At 40.1% G+C, this 22,490-nt stretch overlaps 2 protein-coding genes across 2 annotated transcripts; both read right to left on the reverse strand.

Annotated features, from left to right (window-relative positions):
• Positions 1-3,765: 3,765 nt before the first annotated feature.
• Positions 3,766-4,713, reverse strand: LOC133763599 (olfactory receptor 4D11-like). The gene has a single exon (XM_062197400.1). The coding sequence runs from the start codon at positions 4,711-4,713 to the stop codon at positions 3,766-3,768; it is 948 nt and encodes a 315-aa protein (XP_062053384.1).
• An 11,352-nt stretch (positions 4,714-16,065) lies between these two features.
• LOC133764193 (olfactory receptor 4D6) lies at positions 16,066-17,010 on the reverse strand. The gene has a single exon (XM_062197869.1). It carries the CDS (start codon positions 17,008-17,010, stop codon positions 16,066-16,068), a length of 945 nt encoding a protein of 314 aa, XP_062053853.1.
• Positions 17,011-22,490: the final 5,480 nt, after the last annotated feature.

The following is a 22,490-nucleotide window of genomic DNA, read 5'->3' on the forward strand; positions in this document are numbered from 1 at the left end:
TTCCCATCTGCTGGTTTACTCCTCAGTGCCTACAATGGCTGGGACTGTGCTGGGCTGAAGGTGGGAGTCAGGAACTCAATCAGGTTTCTCACATGAGTGGCAGGACCCAACTACCTGCTGCCTCTCAGGGTGCATTTGCAGTGTCTTAAGTTCTAAGCCGAACACCAGCCCCTTTAAAACCTTTAAATATACTTTTATTATATTGGATTTTTAAAGGTTGTCTGGTGAAATGATTTGGAATTAATATTAGATTGAAGTTTTTATTGGTCACTAGTAGAAGAAATACAAGCCAAAGTTACCTTTCAAACTCCTTTGAGAATCATGATAGTGTTTTACTGCTACGTATCTCTGAATTTTTCTTTGGGTTTTACTTTGAGATGTTTCAAATAAACTAATTAAAAAAGTTATGCTAGGATGTTAAATAAACAAAAGAAAAAATATTTTAGGAGAATCTGTCAGAGAATAAACTCTTCGGTGAATAAAATTCTACCAAGATAAATTTTGAGTTGAATTTCAAAGCACTGTTTTCTACCTGTAAACGTTTATAAGTATATGTGGAGTTAATTTGTCTTTATATGTGATTTGCTTTTATACTTTTTTTTTTTTAAAAAAAAAGAAGCACAGCAGACTCATAGAATGGCAGATGTCCTAAATAGCACTCTGGCCTCAGAATCAGCCCTTAAGGCATTCAGATCTGGCTCAAGAGCCCATGAGAGTGTTTTAGGCATGGAAAGCCAAGACACTCTGGAAAAAAAAAAAAGAAGAAGAAGACCTAAATGAAAGACCTAAATGCTACAATGGCTGGAGCTGGGCCAATCTGAAGCCAGGAGCCAGGAGCTTCTTTCGGGTCTCCCATGTGGATGCAGGAGCCCAAGGACTTGGGCCATCTTCTACTGCTTTCCCAGACCATAGCAGAGAGCTGGATTATAAGTGGAACAGCTGGGACTTGAACCGGCGCCCATATGGGATGCCAGCATTGCAGGTGGTGGCCTTACCCATTATGCCACAGTGCCAGCCCCCTGACAGTGTTAATTTCAAATTCATTTTCTAGTCAGTGCCAATTATACATAATAATATTGTTTGAAGAAGCTCATCTAGACATTCCTATGATGCTAACAAGGACTTTTATACCCCCTTTGCAACTTCCTGCTTCATCAACAAACAACCCAGAGAGGAAACCAAATCTATCATATGTCTGTCTGTCTGTCTGTCTATCTATCTATCTATCTGTCTGTCTATCTATTTATCTATCTATTTATGTGTCTGTATTGTCTTCTTTTCCACATCAGGCACTTTTCTTTTCTTTCTCAGAGGCAGTGGCAGAGAGAAAGGTTTTCCATCCGCTGACTCACTCCCCAATTGGCCACAATGGCCGGACTATGCTGATCTGAAGCCAGGATCGAGGAGTTTCCTTCAGATCTCCCACGCAGGTGAAGTGGCTCTACCCGCTGTGCCAAAGCGCTGGCCCCCAAAAGGCACTTTTCAATATTAAGCTCCTATCTCCGAAGTCTCTTCCACTCATCATGTTCATCCTTTTTGTTGCATCATTTATACATCTCTAAATATATTCACAGTATGATTATTCATGAAACATCAATAATATAACTTAATTTAAAAATGGAGTTTAACCTTAGCTAGTGGTTCAATGACATTACATAGTTCCACTAGCACCCCCCATCCAAACAAAAGTTTTCAGGTATTAGGTCCTATACACATAGACCTTGGGTCACAGTAATTCCTGACAAATTCTGTATTTGAAAATTAATTTCTTGGAGGATGAGTGAGCCCAATGTCTTTGTTCCAATTTCATAAACCTGATGTAAATTGGAAGACCCAAGGAATCCCAAAGATCAAGAAAGTCTCAAGGAACTGTATCTTCCATGTTTCATTGTGTTCCTACTTCATGTGCTAACCCCTCAGCCCCATGCATATTATGAACCTGGCAAAGGATTACTGTTAGACAAGTAAATAGAAATTGAGTAACTTGTTCCAGAGGTGAGTGATGGAGTTTTAGGGGGAAGTTATTAAAATGTTGCTAATACAGGGGCCAGTTCTGTGGCACAGCAGGTTAAGCTGCACCCTGCATCCTTTACCGGTGCCAGTTTGAGTGCTGGCTACTCCTCTTCTCATCCAGCTCTCTGCCAACTCTCCTGGGAAGACAGTGGAAGATTGATCCAAGTCATTAGGCCCCAGCCATACACATGGGAAACCCAGAAGAAACTCCTGGCTCTTGGCTTTGCGTGGCCCAATCCCAGGCTGTTGCGGCCATTTAGGGAGTTAATCAGTGGATGGAAGATCTCTCTCTCTGTCTCTCCCGTTCTCTGTAACTCAGTCTTTCAGATAAATAAATAAATCTTTAAAAAACGATTGCAAATACAGATGTGAATGTATAGCTATACAAGACCTGTTTTGGAAAAATGCAATATGTTGACCTGTGTCCAGGTTATCTAATGGCAAGAGGGAAAATGAGTCCCCCTATTCTCAGCTCAACCAGCTTTGTTAAAACATGCATAATAGTATTTCTGAAAGACTTCCAGGGTCGATTTTCATGGTATAAAAACTGTAAAAGACTATATATCTGAATGTGTCACCTGGATTACGTTGTCAAGAGTCTGGAAACAGAGAACTGGACCTCAAACACTTTCTATTCATTGCCCTTCCTTTTCTCATCAAGCAGAGAATAGTTATGGCTATCTGAAGCTGATGTCCACACATATAATCTGTCATAGATGATAATTAGAAACACACATTTATTGACCATTTACAACTCTTTTATCTTAAGACATATTTTACTCTGGGGAGAGCTAGATAAAGCTAAGTTTACATGTAGCCAGACAGACAAAACTTGATAAAATTGTTCACAGAAGGGGAGCCTGTGCTGTGGTATAGTAGTCTAAGCCTCCCCCTGTGGTGCTGGCATCGTGTATGGGCACCAGTTCGAGTCCCAGCTGCTCCTTTTCTGATCCAGCTCTCTGCTTATAGCCTAAGAAAGCAGTGGAAGTTGGCTCAAGTGGTTGGGCCCCTGCACCTATATGCAAGACCCAGAAGAAGCTCCTGGCTCCTGGCTTCGATCAGCCCAGCTCTGGCCATTATGGCCATTTGGGAAGTGAACCAGCAGATGGAAGACCTTTCACTCTATCTCTCCTTCTCTCTGTCTGTAACTCTACCTCTCAAAAAAATAAATAAAATCTTTAACAATTGGTATCTTACACTGACTCAATTTATTAGTGTACAGAATAGGAGTAGGATGAGGCTGGTGAAATAAGGATCCTTGGTTGTTGCTATTTCTTAGGGCCATGAATTCTGGCTCCAAAATCCAGATTGATTGACAAAGCAGAAGTGATAGAGACGAATGTTTAACAAAAGTGTTAGTACATAGTAGATACCCAGTAAGTAGTCAAGAATACCTATTAATGATCTGGGACTCATTACTGTTGATGCCTACTATGTTGAGACAGATGTCCCTGGTATTGCCTTCATGTCTGGATACACAGCATTATCTTTTACCCATGAATTTCTATTATATTTCACATTTGTGTTCTGCAGAATAACTGACAGCATGACAATTATTCTTCAAGAGCTCTGTTCTTTCTGCTTCACGTCCTGCAGGTGTAACTTGTCAATACCTGTGTTTCAAGTCATTGATCATTTGTGTCTGTGCCATTCTACTATAGCTGATAGTCCGTGCATGGATGAGTCCCAATATTTGATAGCTAATATTGGAAGAAAATAAATTCAATTATATACTTGCATCTTGATACACAATCAATTATGAGGATATTTTCCCTCAGAGAGCATGAGTCTTTTTTTCAGTCTCCTCATGGCCGACTTCATCTCCTGGTTCCTCAGGGTGTAGATCATGGGGTTCAGGACAGGGATGATGACAGTGAAAGTGATGGAGACAGCTCTGTCCATGGGGAGGGCAGTGAAGGGCCGGGCATAGACATAGATGCAAGGCACAAAATGCAGGGTCACTACGGTGATGTGGGCTGTGCAGGTAGAAATGGCTTTCCTCCTGCCCTCCCCAGTGTGTGACCTCAGCATCATCAAGATGACTGTGTAAGACACAAGGAGAAGGACAAACCACAGGGTAGTGACCAGGCCATTGTTGGAAATCATCAGGAGCTCGAGAGTAAAGGTGTCAGCGCAGGCAAGTTTGAGGACCTGGGGAACGTCACAGTAGAATCCATCAACAACATTGGGTCCACAGAAGGGGAGTGGGAGCAGTAGGGCGATCTGCACGATAGAGTGGACAAAGCCCCCCACCCAGGAGGCCACAATGAGGGCAGTGCATCGTCCCCTACTCATGATAGTTACATAGTGCAGGGGCTTAGAGATGGCCATGTAGCGATCAAATGCCATCACAGAGAGAGAAAAAATATCTGCTCCACCAAGCAGGTGGAAGAAAAACATCTGTATGATGCAGCCATTGAAGGAGATGGTCTTTCTCCTTGAAAGAAGATCCACCAGAACTTTTGGAGCAGTAACTGAGGAGAAGCAGATGTCCAAGACAGAGAGATTACGGAGCAGGAAGTACATGGGGCTGTGGAGCCGAGACTCGCAGGTCACAGTGACCATAATGGCAATATTTGATAACACAGTTGTTACATAAATCATGGATAAAAAGAAAAATAAGAGTAAACTCAGCTCTTGAGACTGGGTAAGTCCACAAAAAATAAATTCGTTCACCACGGTGTAATTTTCCAGAGCCATCGTGTGGTGTTTCTTCCTCCAACCACACCTTGAAGGGAACACTAATATTACTGAGACAATGCAATCACCCGAAGGTTTATCTCTTATGCAGAAATTGAACTTGCAGTCACGTACCTTGTTGTATTACCTGGGAAAATCAACCGATTCTGCTTGACTTAGTTTTCTTCTTAGTACAAATTGTAGTTTGGACTAGATCATTTGTTTTCTTACTCATCAGGAGCCCAGGAGTTTGGTAGACATACACCTGTAGAAGCTGCTGAAAAAGGGAACCTTAAGAAAGCCCTTATGGATGGAGTTCTGGGCTCTCCGTGTCTTCATGAATCAGAACAACTCTCATTTTATTGACTTTCCACTTTGTTTCTATGACTTAAAAGCTTTATAACACATTCATTAACAACATGATAGGGATCTGTTTGAACTGCATATTACAGATTTAAAAACTACAGCGTACTTAGTTACAATAATATTTCTTAATATCCTGTAAGGCTAGAGGAGAATGTATTATTTTCACTTCACTAATAATGAAACAGAACCCACTAAATCTGAATTAATGTTCCAAATTTGTGCAAAAAGTTAGCAGCAGAAGGGAAATACAACAATTTGCTTCTGGCAATTTATGCTAGGCTACATTTTATCACTCTACTTGTCAGTTTCAAAATATATAATTTCAAGAGTAATATGTATAAGGAAATCTGTGCAGAACTTTTACAGCATTTTCAATGGTGAATTTCATCACTCTCTCAATTTCCTTTCTCTATCACAATGGAATTTTAAGTCATTGTGCTTCTATTATTTTTCACACAATATGTAAGGACACATCTTCTCTTTAATTTTTTGTTTCATTTAGTGGATACTCAGATTTGGGATAAATGTTGACCTTTAACACACAGAATATGGTGAGGATGGTGATACAGATGGCTCTACTCAGGAAGAAAATGGTTGAAGTTTGGGCATGGACATTTGCCTACACAGTGTTGTAGGCAGTACAGGTGAAGCTGAATCTCCTCTTGCTCCCTTCCTATAAATGTTAAGTATTGTCTGCTCAGTTTGGGACTTGCACTTCCCAGCAGAGTACAAATCAGCACATTCACTCTAGCACAAGATGGAATTTACGATGATCACTCTCTTCCCTGCTGTAGCTTGTAGGTTCTTTTATTATGAAGTCCTAGGCAGACAGGGAGGGGAAAATCCAACGGAGAGAATTCTCAATTCATTGTTTTTTTACCCATTTGACTCAGAAGTGAGAAGCCTTTAGATCCATAAGGATCAATTAAGGAAAAACAAAATTCCCCATGTGCTTAAACTGTGTGTAGAAGGTCACAGAGTAAACTAGTGGTGATGTTAGGCTTTGATAGCCCAACACATTTTTCATCAATGTCATTTCAATTTCTGAGAAGACTTATGATAGTGGCAGTGTGACAGAATTAACTTTGAGAAAAACCCAACCTAAGTCCAAGCATCCGTGTGAGTCACCGGGCACCATTGCATAAATACATGGTCTCCAGCTTAGGGCCAGCTGGGAAGCACTGCGCAGGGGATGAGTAAACACAACCTGAGAAATTATGTGGATAAATAAACTGTGATTGCTGAGTTGCTTCCTCTGTTCACCCAGCCTCCGTGGGCACAGCTACTTCCACATCACCTTTTGCTAGGTCGTGCATCTGAAAGACTTGTATCAAACGACTCATATTTCAAGGAACCAGTATACTATGCAAAACGAGCTTTCTTGGGGATTCCTCTTTCTTCACTTCTCTGAATTTGTTTCCTCTTCTACATTCTCAGTTAAACACTTTGGATCTCTCCTTAGGACATTGCAAGGGTTCCCTAATTGGCCCCCATTTCTTTGACCTACATTTCTCTAATTCATCCTGTGTCATTTCCAGGAATATCTTTATGTCATAAATGACATTGTTTTATTTTATTTTTTTTGACATTGTTTTATTACTTTGAGATTTTTCAGAAGTTCAGTATTGTCCAGAGGTGAAAAGTTATACTCCTTTTATGGCTTCCAAGATTTTCCTACATCTTGTGTTATCTGCCTTGTTTCCTTTAGTGATTTGTTTCAGTGGCTCAAATGTTAGGCAAACTATTGTTGGACCATGTTTTGGATCTGTGATCCTGTTACCCCCTCCATCTACCACAATCTCCCCAGCTCAGAATATGTCATCTTTCTGTCTTGGCATATATCAATTTTTACACACTCAGGTCTAGAGTGCTCTGTGAAAGCTTTCCTGACACCCCAGCTAGATCCCATGTTGTGTCTCTGTCATTCCCTCCACTGACTCTTCTGGCACCTGTAAAAATTTTTTGCACCCAATTTATTCTATGCCTGTCTCTCCTTAATTCTGTATAATTTCACTATTATAACCCCAGTTCATCCTGCCTGCTGAGTGTTTCATTCATTCTAGTGTCATCAAAGCCTTATTCTGTCTGAGGCACATGTTAGGTTCTCAGTAAACCCTTTTTAATAGACCTGAGTGATAAGTGTAGATCCTGCCTTATATGTATAGTCTTGGAATCTGGGTGAGTAAGATAGGTCCTAATGAGCACAAGCTAAGAAACTATTTTTCTCAAATTCTTGACTTGGCCTCAGGAATGCTAGGTGAAATTTGGTTCTTGATCTAGTAAGTTTCTGCTGGGTTGGAATTCTGCCTCTTTCTCCTTTGTTTTCTGGGGAAATTCCTTTATTTTCTTTCTTTTTTATTTGTTTTTTTGACAGGTAGAGTGAACAGTGAGAGAGAGAGACAGAGAGAAAGGTCTTCCTTTACCGTTGGTTCACCCCCCAATGGCCGCTGTGGCCGGCGCACAGCGCTGATCCAAAGCCAGGAGCCAGGTGCTTCTGGTCTCCCATACTGGTGCAGGGCCCAAGCACCTGGGCCGTCCTCCACGCACTCCCGGGCCACAGCAGAGAGCTGGCCTGGAAGAGGAGCAACCAGGACAGAATCTGGCGCCCTGACCAGGACTAGAACCCGGTGTGCCGGCGCTGCAGGTGGAGGATTAGCCTATTGAGCCATGGCGCCGGCATTCCTTTATTTTCTTTCACTTGCCTCCTGTATAAGCCATAGGCTTAACACTTACTTCATTAGGTAGAATAAGGAGTAAATTGCAAAGTTCCTGGCACATAGTATGCAACACATGAACGTGGTTCCTTTTCCTTTCTCCTGAGAATGGAATCTCCCCTATCATAAAAAGTTGTTTATAAAGACTTCTACAAAATGTAAAATGCTACTCTAAAAAGAAAAACTGGTCTTTGAACCAACTGGGTCACTTTTGCTTCAATGTATGTGAATTGATCAATATGAACAGAAGCTTTGGTACTGGGTCAGTGAGTTGCAGAACAAGGTTGCCTCAGGAAATCCCATGAGCTATAGGAAAAGTGTGCATTTGAGGTATCCTTCAAAGCCTCCACTGTTTTCAAGGGAATTTGGGGTTAAATCATGTTTTTAGAGGCAGAACTTGTTTTACATCATGGCAAATCACAGACTGAAAAAAATCCCCATCTCCTTTTATGCATACCTCCATTTTTCTATCAAATGCAAACTTGTTTTTATTTTTTTTTTACCCTACTGACACCATCTTGGTGACTCCTTCTCGTGAAGAAATTTCTAATTTCCTGATACTTAACATTCAAATACATTCATGTATTTGTTTCCTTTCACTACATTTTAAAATATTTTTGCAGTGTATTATATATCTGTTACATGCTTATGCTGATGACATTCACATATAACCCACAACATCACACACTCTGACAGTGCAATACCATTTCCTTATCTCTGTCCTTCAGTGTCCAACCATGAATTTACACCATCTGAGACTGCATACCTGGGTCTTGGTGTGTATGCCAGTGGTGTAATTGAAGGTGAAGTCCTTCTGAAGGCGTTAATGCCAGGCTTCAGTGTCTTCTCTTCAGCCTTTACATCGGAAAGGGCAGAAGCAGAGTCACATCATCTGAGCTCTTCTGCCTGTCCCACAATGTCCTTCTAGGTACACTAGTATCTCAGGCACATGCCCGATACAAACATTAGCAAAGGGGATTTTATTGAACGTGAGTGTGGAATAGAACAGACAGCCTCCTGGTAACAGAGCTCCAGTGGGAATTACTACACAGTTCCCACATCAGTGCTGCAAGCAAGTGTATGCATCTGTGTGTGTGTGTGCACAGGTGCACACAGGAGCATGTTACCAATGCCCATATTTCTTTGCTTTTGAAATTCTTGCAATATTCTAGAAGACATAACTGTCTATTCTGTAGGTCTCTGAATTTTAAGAAAATATTAGAATGTGGAAACATCTAATATCATTCATTCTTAATCAAGACAACATATCCAAAGGAACAACAACTGGTTCTTGGGGGAGCCAAAAATTTTTTAGATGTCACAGTGATGCGTGTTTCTTCAAAGGGCCTCAGTACATAAAGAGACATATGTTGTATCTTCGGCACTAAATTTCTTGTGAGATGGGAAATTAAGACAAATATCTGTTTTTCTTAAAAGATTTATTTATTTATTTGAAAGGCAGAGTTACAAAGAGGGTGAGGCAGAGGCAGAGTGGGAGAAAGAGAGATTTTCCACCCACCGTTTCACTTCCCAAATGGCTGCAAAGGCCAGGGCTAAGTCAGGCCTACCTCAGGAGCCAGGAGCTTCTTCTGGGTCTCGTAAGTGGGTACGGAGGCCCAAGCACTTGGGCCATCTTGCATTGCCTTCCCAGGCACATTAGTAGAGAGCTGGATCGGAAGTGGAGTAGTTGGGATTTGAACCAGTGCTCATTTGGGATGCTGATGCTGCAGGTGGCAGCTTAACCTGCTATGCCACAGTGCCAGCCTCAGAAAATATCTTAAAGAAAGCTCCTTGGAGGCAGTAATTTTAAAAAGATTGAGAAGACTGTGATGTGATCAGGAGTCTTGGCTCAATGTCTCTATCTTAGAGGATGACAGATGTGGATTGCCGCTAGGAACTTCCTGGCCAAATATTGATGCATCATAACAATTTGGTATTTTGCCAAAAACTGATCACTGTATTATTTCCTGAGTTTCCTTACTTCAAGAAATCTACTTTTGAATGACTATTAGAGGTTGAAGAGTGGATTTTGAAGTGACCACAGTGGGAAAGGGAAATTCATTATCTCTGTCTGCGTATCTACTCTCTTGGAAATCTTCCCTTGGGAGAGAGGTAGATTCCAAAAATGATCCAATGGCTACTTTTTAAAATAATACTGGAATCAATGTGTTTTCTTTGCTACTATGAAATATTGTATTTTAAAAATTAATGCCCTTTAGGGCATTAAAATTATTTCTTAGAAAGTTTTTTAAAATTACAATAACTTTTTTTGAATTGCTTATGCGTAGCCAGACAAAATGTATACTTTTGCTCCAGTCATAAAAGCCCTAGGCATAAAATGGAAAGATGAGATAAAAAAGTTCAGGTTAGTACAAAATAAGTAGTGGATTTCATGCACTTATGTCCCCAAACTATAAAATTACTTTTGAGATTAATTTTAGTGGATAACTCTTGAGATTATACCCAAGAACAGGAAATACTTGGTCCATGTATAGATTTGTCCATTGAATTTGAGAACACAATTTAAAATATTCCTTCTTTTTCATTAATGGGTGAAATATATTTAAGAATCTGCACTCAAAATATAAAATCCACAACTTGTTTTGATAATTGATTGGTAGTAACAGTCACATAAGAAATCATGAATGAAGTAGTATGTCTATATTCTTTGTAAATGCATTTTTAGAAATAAGGATAGATAATAAGAAACAGTAATTGAATACCTGCTTAATGCTAGGAGTAGTGCTAACCTTTGCAACTATCACATTATCAACATTGATTATTTTATTATGATAGTCTTATGAGTAATTTTATTTCCATATAACAGGTGGTTGAAAGTGAGTTAAGTGTTGCTTTAAGGGTAACAAACAACCCTGAAAGAGCATTAGGTTATTAATTTTGATTTTTTAAAAAGAAAATTTGAAGATTCCAAGATGAGTGAATAGGGAAAAGACATGCTGATTTTTACCAGGGGAAGGGGAGCAGAAGAAAAGAGGAGGAAGTGCATTCCCAGGGGAGAGTTGGAGAGACGCTTACAGTGGAAATTATACTGAAAGAAGAGGGATGCCATAGAGCAGTGTGGAAAGAGTGGATGCAGAGCAGCAATTGGGGCACCAAACACAGCTCCTGTAGCTGGGGGCTAGAGGAGATGTCAGTTTCTGAGCTGGGTGAGAGCAGACCTCAGAAGCCCATGAGTATGGTGATACTGCATGAGGGAGAACTTTGTGGACCATGCTTACTTTGAGTGTGGCCTGAAAACCTAGCAGGGGACAGAATACCCACCTAATCCAGCTAAGAAAAAGCACATTTCCTTCTCCTCATACCCCATCATGGCACCTGGGAACCCAGGGGGAGATGCAGGCTGTTCTCCTATGCATTCATTATGGGAGATTTTACCAGAGGGAAAGATCCATGTTTCTCACTGAGTTTGGCTGGAAGAGTTTACAGGGGCTGGGCACCCACTTAGTATTGTGAGGTGCTCCCATGATTTCAGCATGTTATAGGCTCCACAACTCAAACTGCCGAAGTAGAGCACACATAGGCAGCTGGCTTTGGGAACGTCTCTGCTCTCTCTGTGGACAGGGTGTGCTCCTGGGGCTGAGAGGGGATCCTCTGCACCCCGTGACTGTGGGAGCCTTGCATGTGTGACTGTGGGAATTCTGTGACTGCACAATAGCATGTGGTTATAGCTGGGTTTCTGGGCAATCAGTATGTCTGGCGTCAGTATGTCTGGAGCTGGAGCTTGGTTGCCTGGGGTAGGTCAGTGTGGAGGGTTCCATGCTCACACTGAGGTCTGCATAGATTCTTTTTGTGGTTTGTGTGCCAACATGGGTGAGAGTTGTACCCACTATGGGCTAACCCTGGGCACTGATCAGTTGGAAAAAGAGGACATGAGAGTGTGATTACAAAAATAGGCATGATTAGCTCTCTGCTGTGGCCCGGGAAGGCAGTTGAGGATGGCCCAAGTGCACCCACAAGAATGACAGCTGATTTCTCATCAGAAAATCCACAGGCTAGGAGAAAATGGACAGACATAGTCAAAGTCTTAAAAGAAAAACCCTGTCAATCCAGAATACTGTAGCCTGCAAAGCTTTGATTTATGAATGAATGTGAAATAATGACCTTCCATAACAAACAAATTGAGAGAATTTGTCACCACTCATCCACCTTACAAATGATGATTAAGGTTGTGCTACACACAGAAACACAGATAGTCATCATTATGAAAGAATGTTAAGGCAGAGAATCTCCTAGTAAAATTACAAGGGAAATCTAAAACAAGCAATAGGAATATTTATGGAAAAATGGCAGGGCCAAGTCGTTACTTATCAATAGTCATCTTGATTGTAGATGGCCTCAACTCTCCAGTTAAAAGATACATACTGGCTGAATGGATTAAAAAACAAGACCCATTTACTTGCTTCCTACAAGAAATACATGTTACCAAAAAAGATACACACAGATTGAAGATGAAAGAATGGAAAAAGATATTCCATGCTAATAGAAAGCAAAAATGAGCATATGTAGCCATCCTAGTTTCAGACAAAATAAACTTCAACACAAAAACTGTTTAAAGAGATAAAGAAGGGCATTATGTAATGATTATGGGGTTGATTCAGCAAGATGTGAGTATAATAAATATATAAGCACCAATTAGAGGGTGCCTGGCTATTTTAAACAAATGTTAATAGATCTAAAGGGAGACACAGACTCACAGTGGTAACATCGGACTTTAACACTCCACTTTCATCAATGGACAGATCAACTAGATAGAAAATCAACAAAGAAACAACAGAGCTAATCTACACAATGGACCAAATAGACCTAACTGCTATCTACAGAACATATCATCCCACAGTTGAATAATACACATTCTTTTCATCAGTGCATGGAACTCTTTCTAGGATGGGTAATATTCTAGGCCATAAAGCAAGTCTCAGCAAATTCATAAAAATTGAAATTGTACCATATATATTCTCTGATTACAATGAAATGAAGCAGGAAATTAACAAACTAAGAATCTGTAGAAAATATGCAAACATATGGAGACTGAATAACATGCTCCTGAATAAAAAGTGGATCATAGAAGATATCAAAAGGAAAATTTAAAAAAAAGTTGTAAATGAATGAAGAGTACAGTATAATTTATTAAAACTTTTACGGGGTACAGCAAAAGCAGTGTTAGAGGAAAGTGAAATTGGAAAGGCATCAAATAAATGAGCTATCAATGCATCTCAAGGACCTAGAAAAACAGCAACCAAAATACAAAATTAGTAGAAGGAAAGAAATAATTAAAATTAGACAAAAAACCCAAAACCCAAAAAACAATACAAAACATCAGTGAAATGAAGAGCTGATTTTTTGAAAACAAAACTGATAGACTATTGGCCCAACCAACCAAATCAAAGAGAGAGAAAATGACAGATGAAAAAGGAGATGTAGCAATAGATATCACAGAAATAAAAAGAATTATCAAGGATTACTACCAACAGCTACATGCCAGCAAACTGGAAAACCTGGAAGATATGGGTATATATCTGGACACATACAATCTATTGAAATGGAGGCACACAGACATTGAAAACTTAAGCATACCAACAACCAAGATGGAAATTGAATCGTAATAAGACCCTCCCAACAAAGAAAAGCTCAGGATTGGATGGCTTCACTGCTAAATTCTACCAGACTTTTAAAGAACTAATTCTAATTTTTCTCAAATGACTTGAAAATAATTGAAAGTGAGGGACTCCTCCTAAACTCCTTCTGTGAGGCCAATATCACCTTAATTCCAAAACAAGAAAAAGATACAACAAAAAAAACTATAGTTCAGTATCACTAAGGAACATAGATGCAAACATCTACAACAAAACACTAGCTAATTGAATCCAGCAGTACATCATACAGATCATTCACCTGGACCAAGTGGGATTTATCTTTGGTATACAGCGATGGTTCAACATATGCAAATCAATAAATGTGATATATCACATTAACAAATTGAAATATAAAAACAATTTGATTATCTCAGTAGATACAGAGAAAGCATTTGATAGGATACGGCATCCTTTCATTTTTTTAAACTATTATTTAATGAATATAAATTTCCAAAGTACAGCTTATGGATTACAATGGATTCCCCCCCCCATAACTTCCCTCCCACCCACAACCCTCCCCTTTCCTGCTCCCTCCCCCCTTCCATTCACATCAAGATTCATTTTCAATTATCTTTATATACAGAAGATCAATTTAGGATATATTAAGTAAAGCTTTCAACAGTTTGCACTCACACAGAAACACAAAGTGTAAAATACTTTCATTTAAAAACTTTAAGCAAATTGGGTATAGAAGGAACATTCCTCAATAAAATCAAGGCAATATATGACAAACACACAGCCAGCATCATATTAAATGGAGAAAAGTTGGAAGCATTTCCACTAATATCTGGAATCAGACAAAGATTTTCACTTGTATCATTGCTATTCAATATAGTTCTGGAAGTTTTAGCCAGAGCCATTAGGCAAGAAAAAGAAATCAAAGGGATACAAGTTGGAAACGAGAATGTCAAATTATCCCTGTTTGCAGATGACATGATTCTATATATAGGAGCACAAATGACTCCACTGAGAAACTATTGGAACTCATAAGAGGTTTTGGTAAAATGATAGTATAGAAAATTAACACACAAAAATCAATAGCCTTTGTATATACAGACAATGCCATGACTGACAAGGGGCTTGTTAAATAAGTCACCTTCACAATAACTACAAACTTGTTTAAATATCTTCGAATAAATTTAACCAAGGAGGTGGAAGACCTCAGTGATGAAAATTATAAAATGTTAAAGAAAGAAGTAGAATATATGGAAAAATGAAAAAAATCTCTCATGTTTGTGGATTGGAAGAATTCATATAATCAAAATGTCCATACCACTGAAAACAATTTACAGATTCAATGTGATCTCAATCAAAATACCAATGACATTACTCTCATATATAGAAAAAATGATGTTAAAATTCATATGGAAACACAAGAGACCCTGAATACCTAAGGAATCTTAAACAACAAAAACAAAGCCAGAGGTATTACAATACCAGATTTCAAGACATACTACACGGCAGTTAGAACAGCCTGGTACTGGCAAAAAAAAAATAGACATATAAACCAATGGAACAGAATAGAAACTCCAGAAATCAATTTACACATCTATAACCAACTAATATTTGATAAAGGAGCTAGGATCAATCCCTGGAGCAAGGACAGTCTCTTCAACAATGGTGATGGGCAAATTTGATTTCTGCATGGGTGGAAGAGATGGAAGTATCACTATGCTATTAAATCTGTATATATGAAATACGTGAAATTTTTTCACCTTATATAAGTAAAAAAGAAATGAAAAGAAAATTTGGCTGATTAATTACAGATGTTGAAAGAAGTGGGAGGAGAAAGAGAATGCTATCACACATTGTCTGCTTCACTTTCTAAATTCCTATGAAAGCTATGGCTGGGACCTAGGAACTCAATTAGGTCTCCCATGTGAGTGGCAGGGTCCCAAATATTTGAGCCATCACTTCTGCCTCCTTGGGTATATACATTACTAGGATGCTGGATTGGGAGCAGAGCTGGACTGTAACTCAGGTACTTCAATATGGGATGTGGGCATCCCTAATTGGCACTTAACTGCTAGGTCAAATGCCCAAACTTGATATCAATTTTAGACTTCGATATTCTCCCTAGTCCAAAAGCCCAGGAGCTTATTGTTCAATCTCTTCTCTTCCTTTTGTTTGTTTGTTAAAGATTCATTTACTTATTTGAAATGCAGAGTTACACAGAGGCAGAGGCAGAGGCAGAGGCAGAGAGAGACAGAGAGAGACAGAGAAAGTCTTCCATGCGCTTGTTCATTCTCCAAATGGCCACAATGGCCAGAGCTGTGCTGATCCAAAGCCAGGAGTCATGAAATTCCTCTGGGTCTCCCACATAGGTGCAGGGGCCCAAGGACATGGGCCATCTTCCACTGCTTTCCCAGGCCATATCAGAGAGCTGGATTGGAAATGGAACAGCCAGGACTCGAACCAGCACCCATACGGGATGCCTGCACTGCAGGCTGCTGGCAGCTTTACCCGCCACGCCACAGCACAGGTCCCCCTTTTGTTCTTATATTCCCTCTAATAGAATTGACTAGTCATGAAAATATACAATGAAATGACTGGGAGGCAAAAGGTAGCTTTCTCTTACTCTTAGACTCGCAGTGTGGGAAAACAAAATCAGTCTAGGTGTCTATGGTTAATCTCACTGCTCACCCCAGGTTACTGCTCTCTGAAGGCCCAAGCCTCCTCTTCAGTCTCCTCATGGCTGATTTCATCTCTTGGTTCCTTAGGGTGTAGATCATTGGGTTCAGCATTGGGGTGATGACAGTGTTATTGATGGACACGGCTGTGTCCATGGGCAGAGTAGTGAAAGGCCGGCAGTAGATATAAACACAGGGCAAAAAGTGCAGTGTCACCACCAGGATGTGGGATGTGCAGGTAGAGAGGGCCTTGTTCCTTCCGTCCCCAGAGTGAGATCTCAACATGACCAGAATGACAGTGTAGGAACTTAACAGGAAGAGGAACCATAGCAGTGTCACCAGTCCATTGTTAGAGATCATGAGGACCTCCAAAACAAAGGTATCAGTGCAGGCCAGTTTTACCACCTGGGGTACATCACAGTAGAAGGCATCCAGGATGTTTGGGCCACAGAAGGGGAGTGGAAGTATTAGAATTACCTGGACAATTGAATGCAAACCACCGCCCACCCAGGAAGCCACCACTAAGGTTACCCATACCTCTCTCCTCATAATGGTCACATAGTGCAGGGGTTTGGCAATTGCAAGATACCTGTCATAGGCCATCACAGAGAGGAAGAAAATATCTGCTCCTCCAGCAAAGTGGAAAAAAAAGATCTGTGCCAAGCAACCATTGTAGGAGATGGTTTTCCTCTCTGATAAAAGATCCACCAGGAACTTGGGGACAGTGATGGAAGAAAAAACGATATCCAGGACTGATTTGTTCCGTAGAAGAAAGTACATGGGTGTGTGGAGGCGGGACTCAAAGGTGATCGTGATGACAATGAGGGCATTCCCCAAAATGGTTGTTATGTAAACAAGAAGAAAGATCACAAACAAGAAGAATTCCAGTTCCTGGAAGGGAGTGAGTTGCAGGAAGACAAACTCCTTCACACTGGTGTAGTTGATTTGGTCCATGATGGGATGACTCTCCTCCAGGTGCACTTTGGGAGAAGACATGCAGGGATAGGAATGTTGTGTCATGAGATGGCAACATCGCTGATCATGCATAAATATTGTTATGGGCCGTGTCAAGAATGCAGATCAGCGTGATCACTCAGGACAAGCAGGCTAGATACTATTTTTGGGGTCTGGACAATTTTTTCTTTATTTTTGTGAATGCCCTGAGTTGATAGGAAGAACTACTATATTCTTTTGTTTTTACTCTGCCCAGGGAGAGATGGATGGACTGTGCTCATTTGCCAATGGCTTATCTTCTGCCTAGTTGACCCCTACTTAGGACTTTCAAATAATGTTGCATTCAATCTTGTAAACGAATCTCTGTGTACATCTTTGATTTCTTTAAGATGCAGTCCCAGAAACAGACTTACAAGGTGAAATGGCAAGTTAATTTTCTGATTTTTAGCTGATGATTAAGGTAATATATAAAAATAGCCTAATTCTAATTGTGCATGCATGTCTGATTTCTTTTTATGGAGCCTGTGAGCTAAAACAAGTTGCTACACCTTTTAACTTCTCATTGAAATGGAAGACTGGAGTAGATTTTATCATTCTGGCAATATAAATATTAAAGATTAAGACAGTTGAACTACTAGAAAAAAATTTTAGTAAATGTTTTTATAATTTTTGGAGTAAAGGTGCATTATTAAAAATATTTTTAGATTTGACTTATATACTTACTTACAGTTTGAAATAAAAGATTTTTCTAATTAACTTGAACTCTGCCATTACATTTCTTGTATTTTTCCCTTTCCTTTCTGTAAACTCTTCTAAGAAATTTTACTTAATAAAAAAAAGATGCGTGGTGAAGAGAGTTCTAATTTTTCTTTGGTATTCTGTGGATCCATGAAGCATTGGCTCTAGTTTTTAGTACAGAATGGTACAGGCCAACTCAGGCCTTTGGGAACTGAGGTTGAAGCGACTTATTGCTGGTTTATTTCTGAATTAATATTATTCCACCTGCTATTCTTGTCAGTCACCTTAAAAGGTTTCAGACTATCAAGTTCAATGTCAGGTCAGGATCAACGTTGGCCTTTCTACCTACTAACCTCTGGGTAGCCTTATTTAGCTTAAGGGCAACTTGTTCAAAAGAGCATAGCATCTAACGCCAGGTTTAAATAATTTAAATTTTTCCTTGGAACCTCAGAATCTTCTTCCAGGAATCTCAGAGTCATATTATCGTGTATTAAATGGGAAGCATATCGCTTTCTTTGCAGTGGGGTTTGCTTTTGATAACCTAGCACTTTTTATTATCTATTTGTTTCTGCCCTTTCCTCCAAATATAAGTTCACTGAAGTCAAGACTTTCCTTTGTCACCAGTGTGTCTCCAGTCCGCTGATGTATATATTACTCAGTCATGAGCAAATGGATGTCAGTGATTCTTATGCAGTAGTTTCCCAACAAGTATTTTTTTTTCTCCTTTACTACATCTTCAGCCTCATCATATACCAATGAATCACTTGTGTCGATGCAGAGATCAATTTAATGAATCAATGCATGTGAGAACACACTGTGAACTTCAAAGCATCATACAGATGCAGGATATTAATTTCATCTGATGCTAATATAACTTATGTATTGGTGCTTCTCTCCCTGCTGCCAAATAGTGTTTAATTTCCTTTTCAGAAAAGGAACATGCCCGTTGTTTTCCTACACATTGTAGTTGCTCAGTTAATGCTTATGGAATGAGATTTGATTTTTAAAAATCAACTTCTAATTTGAATGTGTTTTAAGAAGCTCAATATTTTATGTTAGAGGCTGGGGAATCTTAATTGGCCTAAAACTTTTTGTTCGAAGTGACATATACTTCAAGAACTGCAAATGAATACTTTGTCTTCTAAAGACTGAAGACTGAGCACTATGTTAGTACAATTTTCTGTATGCTAAATTCAAGTTGTTTTCAGGATGCTGTCACCTACCTTTGTTAGGAAGATGAGCCTTCCATCATCACTATTCTGCCCTTCGTCACCTATACACGTGCACAGCCTGTACTGTTCCCACAGACACTGAATTAGAAGTCTAGTATAATAATCAGCATAGGGAATTGCATCTGATATTTATAAGAGATACTGTAATTTTCAATGAAGTATTTGCAAATGCAATGGGATTTATTAAAAAGCTACTAAGCAATGTGTACACATATGTTCTACACACACACACACACACACACACACCCCACACCCATCGGTTATAACAAGACACCTAATCAGGAGCTGATGAAACTGTGCAGGAAAGACAGAGGAATCCCCAAAGGCCACTTCCCTAGGCTATCTCACTATGGAATTTGAATCAAAGTCCTTGTGTCATTTGTACCCTTATAGCAACAAAAATCAAGAGTCAGTTTCATGTGACAAATATGAGAGTGGGTACAAATGATTCCCTCTGAAAGGATAACTTATAATGAATCAGAAATATGTATTTAGTGCTTCTGATATTGGAAATGACCCCCTAAAATATATATGAAAATGTGGCCTCTTAAAGTTCCCCAGAGGTCGAGTCTGGGGAGCCACATGTTACCAGAATTTGGGGTACCATATGATCTCACCATATACTTATTAATGAATCCCCAATATTAGTAAGCTGAGAGGGTTCTTGCCTAATATTTAGAGAAGAATTCTAAATACCAGAATAAAAAATGAGGCAGCATGGTACATTTTAAGCTTTTATTTAGTGAGAAAGATGCATAGCAGAGTGAGAGCTTTATCTAAGAGAGAGAGAGGTAAATCTGGGTTCATATCGAGCACCAGGAACCAGCCATGTGGAGTAATATCTAGGCCAGGAAGCCTAGGGCGGGTGGCCCAAAGACCACATGCCCTGGAGGCACAAGGCTACAGTCAGCCCCCTCCTGGCTAGAGGCCAGGGGAAAAGAAGAGAGAGGGGTAAATTTGGGTTCACACCGAGCACCAGGAATCAGCAACATGGAGAAGCATCTAGGCCAGGAAGCCTAGGGCAGGTATCCCGAAGGCCATGCACCCTGGGGGCGCAGGGCTACAGCCAGCCCCCTCCTGGCAAGAAGCCAGGGGAAAATAAGAGCGAGAACACACCATGTCCCAGGCTTTTAACCCACTTCCAAAGGGGAGTGGTTAATTAACCTGATTGGCTGGTGGGCACTCAGGTGTGGCCAGGTAGGGGCATGAGGTCACACAGGGGCGTGGTGAAAGGGGTGGTCTTCCAGCTCACAAACCTAATCAATTTTAACCTGTATGCCTGCCTACTTCACTTCTGGTGTATCAGGCACAGTTCTAGATGCTGAGGATATAGTGATGAAAAAGCTTTTTATCTGGTGGGCAAATCAGGCATGGATCATATCACATGAATTACAACCTTGATGAGTGATAACAAGGGCAACAAGGGGGAGAATGGCATGAGAATTTATTGTGGTCCGGGATGCTTGGGATTGTTCCTTAGGGGAAGTGGTATTTGATAGTAGAATATCTAATATTTAGATCATATTTTCATTTTTAATGAGAGATTTATAAAGAAATTCGTTCTCTTCTTTGGGCTTATAATATTACTGCAAGACCAGTTGGATATGCCATCCATATGCAGAGACCTCAGCTGAGACCTGGAGATACTGGCAAGTTGGGTTCCACTATACTGGGCCTCCTAATCTGGCGGCCCTTGAACTCATGGAAGGGTCTTCACTTCAGACCTTCTTAGTGGGTGAGCATGGAGGAACCCCTCCCTCCTTCCCCCCTCTTCTCCCCTCCCCTCCTCTCTCCTATTTCTCTCTCTCTACCACCCCCTTCTTCCATCCCCCTCTCTTCCTTTGTTTCTTTTTTTAAAAAATTTGCCTCCCTGTAGGGAGTGTGTCAATTTTTTTTTTTTTTAGTTACTCAATAAGCCCAGGAGGGCAGAATCAGAGTCTGTTTAATTCTGGGGTAATTTTTGGGCACTCATTGGGCTAGATTAGAGCCATGCCTTCCAGCAGAACATTATCAGTAACTAAGCTGGTATATTGTCTTTCATCTACCTGTTTGCTATTGTTCTCTCATTGGTGGTGATTTCTTGGTCATTTTCTAACTATCATCTTCTTCTCTCACTGCTTCTGTGCAGTAAAATAAGAACACAGCCAAAAATAAAATCTATTTAAATAGATTCTATTTAAGCTTCATCCTACATTACCTGTTTTCGCCACCATATTCTCTTCCTTATGCTACTTATGTAAGTCAATTAAATGACTTAATGCCTAGGTGAACACATTAAACATTTTTAAGCATTATGTAAATGTTAAGTATTCATATCAATGTGGTGACAATATCATTATATAAGTGTGTTTATGAGCCATCAGGTAGAGGAAGGAGTGCTCTTCTGTGATGTAGACAAAGGGAGCAGAAGGTAGAAGAGTAGAAATAACTGGCTAAAAGAGGAAAAGTCAAATTCCGACTGACCCCTCAACTTCTTAGCAAGCGTTGACCTTTTACTCCTGTACTTTTGCTGTTTGCAGAATGTCATAAATTTTGAATCATGAAGCATGTAGCCTTTTTAGATTATTTTTCACTTAGCAACATGTACTTAAGATTCCATCAAGTATTCTCATGAGTTGATACCTTATTCCTTTTATATTTCTATGTAATATTTGAATCATTGTATGGATGTACCACAGTTTGTTTATCCATTCACCCAGTGAAGGATATCTTGGCTGTCCCCAGTGTTCAGTGATTATGAGTAAAGATGCTGTAGACATTTTTGTGCGGGGTTGTTTTTGTGGGCATAAGTTTTCAATTCAGCTGAATAAATACCTAGAATCACAACTGATCAATAACATAAGACTACGTATAGCTTTATAAGAACCAAATTGTCTTCCAGACTCCATACCATTTTGTATTCCTGCCAGCAATGAATTATGGTACCTGTTGCTCCACATGCTCATCAGCATTTGATATTTTCAGTGTTCTGGATTTTGGCCATTTTATTAGATGTGTCGTGGTGTCTTCATTGTATTAATTAGCGTTTCCCTGACAACATAATGCTGAGCATCTTTTCATATGCTTATTTGCCATCTGTGTATCTTATTAGGTGAGATGTCTGTTCAGATCTTTCCTTAATTTTATTTCATTTATTTAGTTATTTATTTTTTGACAGGCAGAGTGGACAGTGAGAGAGAGAGAGAGAGAGAGAGAGAGAGAGAAAGGTCTTCCTTTTCTGTTGGTTCACCCCCCAATGGCCGCTGCAGCTTGCGCGCTGCGGCCAGTGCACCGTGCTGATCCAAAGCCAGGAGCCAGGTGCTTCTCCTGGTCTCCCATGCGGGTGCAGGGCCCAAGGACTTGGGCAATCCTCCACTGCACTCCCGGGCCACAGCAGAGAGCTGGACTGGAAGAGGAGCAGCGGGGACAGAATCCGGCGCCCCGACTGGAACTAGAACCTGGTGTGCTGGTGCCGCAGGCAGAGAATTAGCCTATTGAGCCACGGCGCTGGCCTTTCCTTCATTTTAAAAT

This window comes from Lepus europaeus, chromosome 7 (assembly GCF_033115175.1).
Source record: "Lepus europaeus isolate LE1 chromosome 7, mLepTim1.pri, whole genome shotgun sequence".
Lineage (NCBI taxonomy): Eukaryota > Metazoa > Chordata > Mammalia > Lagomorpha > Leporidae > Lepus > Lepus europaeus.

What these genes read in the sequence shown, in the direction of transcription:
- LOC133763599 (XM_062197400.1), bottom strand. Translation starts at nt 4,713, where the DNA reads ATGGCTCTGGAAAATTACACCGTGGTGAACGAATTTATTTTTTGTGGA.
- LOC133764193 (XM_062197869.1), bottom strand. Translation starts at nt 17,010, where the DNA reads ATGGACCAAATCAACTACACCAGTGTGAAGGAGTTTGTCTTCCTGCAA.